Here is a 10,808-nt window from a genome sequence, read left to right on the forward strand (position 1 = left end):
AACTGGCAAGGGATATCGGACGACCATGTTGGTGCCTTCACGTGCTATGGTAATTATGGTAAATACCAAAAGCCGACGTGGAAAATGCACGTGAACACCCCCTCATGTGGTATTTTCCACTGGGCAGCTCGTAGAATATTTTGATGCACGAGTTGACGAGATGAGATAACCTTTGACCTTTTCAAAATGGCGGAGAGCAACGCAAGAGTCGTGAATGGTAAGCACTGTACACAACTAAACGTTTTTTGCTACTGTTAGTGGATAGTTTTTGTAGCCTATACAATGTTGTGTCATTAACAATTGTTATATAATATATATATAATGCGTTAACACGCAGTGTCAGTTTTAAAAATACCGTTATGGTTTGGTGTTACCTACCCAGAGCAGATGCTAGCTAGCAGTCAATAGGAGCCTCCTAGTAATGAGCGGTCAGGCAATTTACTCACGTGAATGTATTTTGTCTGTAGTGTACGCCAGCGACACCATGATTTACTGGGACCAGGAGATGACCCAGCCCATAACTCAAACGCTCTATCAACGGGAAGGAGAAAGTACCCTGTACATGGACCATGATTTCACCACTGCTCTGCAAATAGTTCCCCCCGTTTCTGTTTCTGAAACAGGTGAGTGCCCGCTCGCATAACCAAATGCAGTTGCAGCCAGCCACGGCTCCTCATTGTCTGTAATATTCCCTTGGTTAATCTATTGCATTAGGCTATGTTGAAATGCACCAACCCGTTAAATATGAATAAAATTCTAAATGGTTAGAATTATGCTTGGTAATTGCAAACATGCTTGAAAAATAACTTGCATGTAATTGCCAAGCAAAAATCTAACCATTTTGTGTTTTATTCGTAGGCTACTTTTGAAAACCTTGTTCCCCTAGGCCTAGGGGATCAATAAAGTATCTATCTATCTATCTATCTATCTATCTATCTATCTATCTATCTATCTATCTATCTATCTATCTATCTATCTATCTATCTATCTATCTATCTATCTATCTATCTATCTATCTATCTATCTATCTGTCTGTCTGTCTGTCTCAATTATCTATCTATCTATCTATCTATCTATCTATCTATCTATCTATCTATCTGTCTGTCTGTCTGTCTCAATTATCTATCTATCTATCTATCTATCTATCTATCTATCTATCTCAATTAATTATCTGTCTATCTCAATTATGAATTAATTATTATCTATCTATCTATATTAGATATAGTGACGTCTGCGCCTGCGCCTGTCTTATAGCATGAAAAACTGTAACATCCCGTCTTTCCCGTCAGGCCATCTTGGAGTGAGAGATTTAGGTGGAACTTGGTTCTTTATTCACCAGGATTCTCTGCTGCCACATATTCTCTTGTTTTTGGGTCTGGATTGTTCCCCAGAAAGCAGACTCATATGGACTGTCAACTATCACAAGTCTTTGACCTGACCGGCAGACTGCAGTAGAATGTCCTTTCTTTCTACATTTTCTGCATTGTGATTCTCTGGCTGGACAGGCTTTCCACGGGTGCTGTGGACCTAACCCTAACCCACATCTCTTGCAGGAATCCATCTGTTTTATTTCATGAGCTGCATTATAACAACTTTGCGTTCTCTGAGCTGACCGCTGTGCTCTCTGAGATGTCATTCTTTAGATGTTCTCTGTGTCACGACTGCATCAACGTTCACTTCTTTCACTTCAGACTTTTCTCATCTTATTATTGCTGACGTTTTATTTCCTCATTTTGTCTGACCCGAGTTATCGTTTTATCCAATGTCAAATTTGGATCTAGTTGCAGTCTTTCTGAGAGCTTTGCATCTCTTATGCCCACCACAGTCCGGTCTCTGATCTTCTCCTCATGGAGGGTCGGCACATCTGCAGCGTCCCGCGAGCTTATACATGTGATCAAACTCTCTGCTGATTCACCAGGCTGTTGAAAGCTGCTGTTGAATTCCACCCTCTCATAAATGACGTTATGTCTGCCAATAAAGTGCTCACTTACAGCCTTCTTGACCTCTTTTTCTCGTACTCGCTTAGGGGTAACGTATTTAATATATGCTCACTTTTCTCCCCCATAAAGTAAAGAAGAGGGTTTTTCTGCAAGGCCCGACGGTACTCTGAATCGCTCAAAGCGGTGCATCCACTGAGGCCATGAACTGGGCCATGAACTGGACCATGAACTGGGCCATGAACTGGGCTTGTCAAAACTTCCCGGAGGTGTCAGCGAAAATATCTGATCCATATTTTGACTGTGTTCACTTACTCTTAATCTCGGTAGCACTGCTCCACTGCTCCTTTTCTTTTACCAGGCCGGTTCTCAGTTGCACTCGTGCACCGTTTCTATTCTCTTTGTTTCTAGCAGTCCATGTGCAACATCGCTCTCTTTTCTCACTCACTTCTTTGTTTCCTTCTTTTCAGATTGTGGAAACCACAATATATATGAAACATCAGGACACGCAAACAGCTCAGTTACTAAACATCCATTTATTTTTATTTTCCCCTATACAACTCTCTCTATAACCTTCACTGACCCGGAGTGCCCTCTAGTGTCCAGTTGGTTACACTACAGGAGATATATAAAAGTATGAAATATTGAGACATAAAATCTTAAACCCTGTTGTATATCCGTATAATTTAACAGTGGCACCAGATAGTAATTAGGCTAATCATTCCACCAACTGTTATAATTAAACAAAACCTTACAGATTCATAAGCCTACAATAATCATAAATTCATAACCCCAAACAGTTTTAACTGCACACTAATGTAGTGATGTACACTATACAGCAAATCTCAACTGCTGTGTTTATATCAAAGCAAAGTGTAAACTATAGTACCAACCCACTCAAAACTGCCAAAAATGGACAACTAGGCATTATTATTATGTTATACTGTATTTGTATATTATTAAATACTGTAAAGGTGTTTTGTAATGATGTGTGTTGATCTCCACAATACAAGAGTGTCCCGCTGCAGGTCTGGGATCAGTGCCGGAGCCTGTGATTGGTCAAACGCACATGAATCTCAACCAGTGAGAAAGAGTACAGATATCACAGTATGACAAAAGAAGTGTCTAAATTCACAGTACTCACAAGATCTGGATGAGCGACTACTTCCGGTGAGGTTCTGAAGTGTGTATATGATGGACACTATCCCATGAGGCCACAGGAGAGGATTTATTGGTAGATCACATGATAATGACATCATGGCAGATGTAGTACGTCCAGATTACATTCATACTATGCAGAACATACTTTTTTAGCGGTCGTGCAGTAATTACTTATTCAGACTAAGTACCTACTCAAGAGTGTGTGATTTGGGACGCAGCCAGTCTGTTTCAACAGAACTTGTGTAACTTCCTGCTGTCATATTTACGTGCTGCAGATCCCAGCACAGGGGTCACAGGGGTCAAAGGTCAATCACAGCTCATATTCAGACCTACAGCTCAACTGTGAGGATGATACAGTTTTATACAGTTTAACAAACACATTCAATGAGTACGCAGTGGTGTTCATTCATTCATGAATCCACGTCCTGGAATGAACTGGTTGAGTGTGTTTGGATTCACTGATTCACACACTTCCTGCTATATAGTGTGTGGAAAGCAGCATGTGAAATGACTAGTATTGCTGAGGGCGCAGGAACGCGATCATGAAGTTCATCAGAAGTAGTAGCAGTGTTTTGGAACAGATCAGTTTGAAGGATTCACTCACTGTCGGCTCCTGCTGGTGTGTCACTGTAAACCACACACACACACACACACACACACACAGTCTGACTGAACCAGTGGACACACACATACATCAGCACTCCTGCTCGACCAATCAGATTCAAGGACTGGAGCAAAGATGCTGAACATGGAGACGTACTGATAATGAGCTACAAGAGAGAATCTGACGCAAAGCACTTCATTAAAAAGCAATAATTAAGAAGTATTTGCACACAAGCGATAGTTTTTGCTCTGGAACTTTATTAAAGTGGATGTTAAGGCTCATATTGCTGCGAGAACCGCTGCTGATTGGTTCAGGTTAACCGAGAACCGCTGCTGATTGGTTCAGGTTAACCGAGAACCGCTGCTGATTGGTTCAGTTTAACCGAGAACCGCTGCTGATTGGTTCAGGTTAACCGTCTCCTCTTTCTGGCCTGCAGTTCCTCCAGAAAGTCCCGCAAACGCTCAGGCGTCACCTCCTAAAACCAAACCAGAGATCATTAAAACTGAGCTGTACTTCTGACTGATCTCAGTAACTGATTCTCTTCTATACCTTCCTCTGGTCTGACGATTGTTGAAGAAACTCACGTAGCTCGTCTTTTAACTCATTGAACTCTAGACACAAGAAAGAAAGAAAAAAGAAAAACATTTCAAGCAATGGCACTTCTATAACAAATCCTGTCTAAAACACACACTCGCACGTGTCTATCACACACACACTCACTCTCGCACGCTCACTCAGACGCACTCACGTGTCTATCACACACTCTCACTCTCGCACGCTCACTCAGACGCACTCACGTGTCTATCACACACTCTTTCCCTCTCTCACACACACTCTCTCACAAACACACACACTCAAGTCATCGAATTATATAGCGCTTTTTAACAGCTTTACAAAGATAACAGAAAAATAATGCAACAAAGTTATTAATTTAGTTCATTTATATATACAGTTCTCATATAATGGTGTCATTGTGACTACATGCGTTGTGGTCGTGTCTAGGCGCAGGTCCTCCATCTGATCTGGATACGGCCCGGATCTTTTCGGCCCAAAAACTTTTCCAATTGTCTATGAACCCTATATTATTTTGCGGACACCACTTAGACAACCAGCCGTTGAGTGAGGACAGTCTACTAAGTATCTCATCACTCCTGCGAACAGGAAGGGAGCCAGAGCAAATTACAGTGCCTGACATCTTACTTGCGAGTTCACACACCTCTTTAATGTAAATTTTTGTGATCTCCGACTGGCGGAGCCTAACATCATTAGTACGACTTGAATAATAATCTTAGAGAATTTACGATTAGCATTAGCCAGCACTTTTAAATTTGCTTTGATGTCAGGCGCTCTGGCTCCCGGCAAACATGTGACTATGGTGGCTGGTGTCTCTATTTTCACGTTCCGTGTGATAGAATCGCCAATAACTAGGGCACAATCAACAGGATTCTCAGTGGGTGTTTCACTGAGCGGGGAGAACCTGTTTAATGTTGTTATCGGAACGGAAGAGCGGTGTTTTGTCCCGCGACTACAGTGTCTCACCGTCACCCAGTTGCCCTGCTGCGAGGGCTCTACTTCAGGCGGAACCGAACAATGTTCGCTAAGCTAGTCGCATCCAAAGCAGTATCTAAAGCCCTTGCACTCTTACAATTAACCTCAAGCTTGGATGCATGTCTCTAGTTCTGAAATCTTCTCCGCCAGCTTTACTATCTCCCTGCATTTATCACATGTAAATCCTGTGCTGACAGAGAAGGCTATGCTATACATGTGACACGAAGTGCAAGTAACAATAAGAGAAGACATGACTCACAGTGTTTGTTGACTGATCCTACTCACCACAGTTGTTTGATGGACTCGTAAAAGGCGCAAGAGAAAAAAAGACTCCAAACACGGATTGCAGATTAACTGGCTAGCGTAATGTTAACGCGCTGTGCGAGCGATAGCGATTTAGATTAAAGCTAGCAATGCCAGATCAAAATGACAGACAAAATGAGATATCAGATAAATTGCGATGATTATTAAGTAGTGCTGTAGCGGTGCGTCGATGACGACGCTTCTTTATTTATTATTTATTAATTTTTTTGCACCATTCTCGGAGGTACAGCTCGCCACACACACACCGCCCGCCGTGTTATTCTGCCATGTTTTCTCCCTTTCTTTCCAAACCGCGACAAACGCCAGTCTCCTTTCTCTGCAGAATGCCATAAATCCTCTCAACCAATCACAGCGCACCATTCCACGCATTGTAAACAGTAACGGTGGCGCTCTGACACCCGGCATCCTAGTTTTCCTTATCTACTTTGCACTTTTTGATCAACAAACAAACAAAAAAATTAATACATTTGACGGCATTGATGAACTTGTGGTGGATTCTGCCGTAGGGAAGAAACGTAAGCCATCGAAATCTAATCATTTACGTGAGGAGATTAAGAAGATGAGGCACGCGGGAGGAAGAGAAATGCCGACTGTTGCTTGTTCTCACACGACAGCGTCAAACTTCTGTCGAATGCTGACAAGTTAACCCCAGGGGATCTTTTAAAAAACTTTCAATTCTTGTACTCAAAGTCAACGAAAACCGAGCAGGACCTAAGCCATTTTACAGCTGATCGCCGTCAAAAAAGAAGGTCGCCGTCGTTCAGAAGGTATTTCTTAGCGATGGCTGATTGAATGTAGCCTATGTTTAATCCAGATTAGTATTGACCGAGTTCAGAGGCTGTCATATGTGGATCAACTTACTTCGTTGTGTATTTTCAACAGTTTCAATGTGAAAAATAACTTTTATATTGATTTAATGGATTAATTGCATAAAAAAAAAAAATGGATTTATCACATTTATACTATATTATTCAGAAGTAAACAGTGTAGCTGGCAGTGTGTTTATGTCAGAATGTTTATTTTTAAACCACAACCTTCTAAGTGCTTCTTTTACCGATATATTTAACATATCTTTTGCATTTCTCATCCAAACAACGTCAAACTTGGCACTGTACTTACTCGTGCCCAGACAGCTGTCGAGTTTGAAATCCATCGGAGTAACGGTTCGACAGAGATATGCGAATAACAGACAGGATAAATAATTCCAATTAGTCGTTAGATTAGTCGACTAATCGATAAAATAATCGCCCGACTAATCGTTTCATTAATAATCGTTTACCCCAGCCCTATTATTAAGCAATATAAAAGGCAGGGAAGATAGAGTTTAAAAACAAAGCTATACGGAGCTACAATGTAATTCACTCAGGCAGACAGAAACCGCTGTGCAACAGTGAAAACGGGCCGTCCGGAAACACGGTCACACTTGCAGGACTCTAACACACACACACACACACACACACCTAACACTGGACGCTACAGAACATTACATCAGTTTACTGCTGAAAGACTCGTCCCGTCCAGTGTAGACGTGAACGATTATACAGAATCTATACAGATTATAATTATATACATAATTTATACTATTCATCCTGTTCAAAAGTTTGTTAGTGTGTTTTCTGTAGTATTCGTGATTTTAATGACAGAGACACACTTACGGTATATGACCTCGAGCTGCTGCACGTGGCTCAGAGAGGTCAGGGAGGTCACAGAGGTCAGAGGGGTCACAGAGGTCAGGCAGGACAGCAGCAGGTCGTCGCTCCTCAGCGCTTCAGCTTTGGCTCTCTCCTCGTATGCGAGCAGCGTGTCCGACTCGTCCAGCAGGAAAGGAACACCCGTCTCTACATACATTCTCTACACACAATATATAGAACATTAAAAACAGAAACAGAGCTCTGTAACAGTGATTCACTCATATCCGTCAATCAGGCGTCTGAGATCCTCTAGAATAAAGATTGTGAACGACACCTTGCAGTCGGTGCAGCGGCAGAGTTTCTCTCTCCAGTGATACGGCCAGAACACCGGAGCTTCTCTCACACACGCCGCGGCTCCGGCCTTCAGCTCTTTCCACACGCATCCGCTGCCGTCTGAGATCTGCTGATCCGCAGGAGCCGTCCCTGAATCACCTCGACCCGCGGCTCTGGCCTTCAGCTCTTTCCACACGCATCCGCTGCCGTCTGAGATCTGCTGATCCGCAGGAGCCGTCCCTGAATCACCTCGACCCGCGGCTCCGGCCTTCAGCTCTTTCCACACACATCCACTGCCGTCTGAGATCTGCTGATCCGCAGGAGCCGTCCCTGAATCACCTCGACCCGCGGCTCCGGCAGCATCCGGCTGCTTGTCACCTGACGTCTGATCAGCGCTCACATGCTCTTCACAGAGGCCTTGTTTATTCAGAGCAGAACCTAGAGGAGATCACAAAACAGATCCCGTTTACAACAGCGCAGTGACTGCAGAACCGACCCTGCGGCCCATGTCTCTTCAGGAGCGCACCTCCTCCAGACCTGCTAATCGAGCCGCGTACGCCCAGAGGAACGGCACTCGCTCCATGCAGCGCACACAGATCATCTCCGTCAGCACCTCTCCGTCAGCTGCTGGAGAACCCAGATGCTGAAACATGAGGACACACTTTAACACCAGAGGCCGGTTGCACCAGCTTGACATACACCCGGTCGTAAGACTAAGCTTCCTATGTAGAATTAATCCCTGTTGCACCATCTGGGCATAGCGCACGTCTGATACCAAATCTTAGTCAAAGGTAGGGGTAAAGTTAGAAGTCTTGACTTGTTTCCCTGGTGAAAATAAAGATCAATAAAAACGTTGAGACAATGGCGCATCGATTTTATGCCAATGCTTGCATACCAAAATAGCTCAACAATTTGTCTTGTTTCACAATCTGAGTAATTTAATTTTCTTTTTCTCGGCTCAGCAGTCATGTTGTGTCATCTATTCGTTGGAGCCAATAAACTATCAGTGCGGTAGAACATGTCAGCATGTACGAGCATAATCTATGCTAAGCGTAGCTGCGCCTAGTCGTAGTTTTAGACTGTGCAACAGGTGTAAATATTCATCGGAAAGCTGGACGTAACTAAGTCCATCGTAGAGCTTACACCAAACTTTTTTACGTTCAGCTGGTGCAACCGGCCCCTGAGGATCAGAGGGAGAGAGGAATAACAGAGTGTGTGTGAGTTCACCTTCTCGTGGAACCAGTCCTCACACACCACACACTGGATCATCTCCTCGTTCACCTGGAGAGAGTAGAAACAGCTCATAATCCACTGCAGCTTCATCCCTCAGTGAGGATGAGGAGCGTCACGCACCTGATCGTCTTCATCCGGATAAGGCCGGTCACACGAGCAGTAGCGCCCAAAGTAGTTGTGATTGTACGAGTTCTTCAGGTTTCGCCCTTCTTTTCCCTGAACATAAGATGACAGAACAACATCAGATCTGAACACACACACACACACACACACACTGCCGACCAGACGTCATGTGACGGTCAATAAAAGCTGCCTTTTCCACGTTAATCAGGGATTTTGTCCAAAAAAAACCACGCTTACTATTTCAACGACGTCGAAAAACATAAGCCGCGTTTCCACCCCAGGAACTAGGGACTCCGGGCTGGTACTCTGTGTTTCCACCTCAGGAACTTTCCCCAGGGACTAGGGACTTCGGGCTGGTACTCGGTGTGTTTCCACCCCAGGGACTAGGGACTCCGGGCTGGTACTCTGTGTTTCCACCTCAGGAACTTTCCCCAGGGACTAGGGACTTCGGGCTGGTACTCGGTGTGTTTCCACCCCAGGAACTTTCCCCAGGGACTAGGGACTTCGGGCTGGTACTCGGTGTGTTTCCACCTCAGGAACTTTCCCCAGGAACTAGGGACTTCGGGCTGGTACTCGGTGTGTTTCCACCCCAGGAACTTTCCCCAGGAACTAGGGACTTCGGGCTGGTACTCGGTGTGTTTCCACCCCAGGAACTTTCCCCAGGGACTAGGGACTTCGGGCTGGTACTCGGTGTGTTTCCACCTCAGGAACTTTCCCCAGGGACTAGGGACTTCGGGCTGGTACTCGGTGTGTTTCCACCTCAGGAACTTTCCCCAGGGACTAGGGACTTCGGGCTGGTACTCGGTGTGTTTCCACCTCAGGAACTTTCCCCAGGAACTAGGGACTCCGGGCTGGTACTCGGTGTGTTTCCACCTCAGGAACTAGGGACTTCAGGCTGGTACTCTGTGTTTCCACCTCAGGAACTTTCCCCAGGAACTAGGGACTTCGGGCTGGTACTCGGTGTGTTTCCACCTCAGGAACTAGGGACTTCGGGCTGGTACTCGGTGTGTTTCCACCTCAGGAACTAGGGACTTCGGGCTGGTACTCGGTGTGTTTCCACCTCAGGAACTTTCCCCAGGAACTAGGGACTTCGGGCTGGTACTCGGTGTGTTTCCACCTCAGGAACTTTCCCCAGGGACTAGGGACTTCGGGCTGGTACTCGGTGTGTTTCCACCTCAGGAACTTTCCCCAGGAACTAGGGACTCCGGGCTGGTACTCGGTGTGTTTCCACCTCAGGAACTAGGGACTTCAGGCTGGTACTCTGTGTTTCCACCTCAGGAACTTTCCCCAGGAACTAGGGACTTCGGGCTGGTACTCGGTGTGTTTCCACCTCAGGAACTAGGGACTTCGGGCTGGTACTCTGTGTTTCCACCTCAGGAACTTTCCCCAGGAACTAGGGACATCGGGCTGGTACTCGGTGTGTTTCCATCTCAGGAACTTTCCCCAGGGACTAGGGACATCGGGCTGGTACTCTGTGTGTTTCCCCCTCAGGAACTTTCCACAGGAACTAGGGACTTCGGGCTGGTTCTATGTGTGTTTCCACCGCTGGAATCAGGGTCTAAATGAAATTCCGGGTAAATATTTCTCCCTTAGAAAGTCCCTGCTTGCGAGGTAGTACTTTTTCAAAGTTCAGGAACTTTCAGGGGTGGGACTTGGGCGCTGAACATGCTGATTGGCTAACTACACGCAGCATTTTATTTCAACCACCATCAGTTGCGTTGTGTGCAGTAACAGTTGTTTGCAGTAACAGTTGTTTGCAGTAACAGTTGTGTGCAGTAACAGTTGTTTGCAGTAACAGTTGTTTGCAGTAACAGTTGTTTGCAGTAACAGTTGTTTGCAGTAACAGTTGTTTGCAGTAACAGTTGTTTGCAGTAACAGTTGTTTGCAGTAACAGTTGTTTGCAGTAACAGTTGT

At 45.0% G+C, this 10,808-nt stretch overlaps 1 protein-coding gene across 1 annotated transcript in view; it reads right to left on the bottom strand.

The window, feature by feature from the left end:
• Positions 1-3,942: 3,942 nt before the first annotated feature.
• LOC308707651 (putative E3 ubiquitin-protein ligase UBR7) overlaps positions 3,943-10,808 on the bottom strand; it is a 10,263-nt gene continuing 3,397 nt past the window's right edge. Inside the window, exons 4-10 of the mRNA XM_081394267.1 lie at positions 8,892-8,987; positions 8,766-8,819; positions 8,076-8,181; positions 7,540-7,976; positions 7,230-7,425; positions 4,252-4,313; positions 3,943-4,177 (exon numbers count right to left, since the gene is read on the bottom strand). Coding sequence (XP_081250393.1) covers positions 4,106-4,177; positions 4,252-4,313; positions 7,230-7,425; positions 7,540-7,976; positions 8,076-8,181; positions 8,766-8,819; positions 8,892-8,987 — 1,023 coding nt within the window. The 3' untranslated portion in view covers positions 3,943-4,105. The remainder of the gene's footprint in view (positions 4,178-4,251; positions 4,314-7,229; positions 7,426-7,539; positions 7,977-8,075; positions 8,182-8,765; positions 8,820-8,891; positions 8,988-10,808) is intronic.

Source organism: Scardinius erythrophthalmus (genome assembly GCF_964197995.2).
Source record: "Scardinius erythrophthalmus genome assembly, chromosome: 19".
Taxonomy (NCBI): domain Eukaryota; kingdom Metazoa; phylum Chordata; class Actinopteri; order Cypriniformes; family Leuciscidae; genus Scardinius; species Scardinius erythrophthalmus.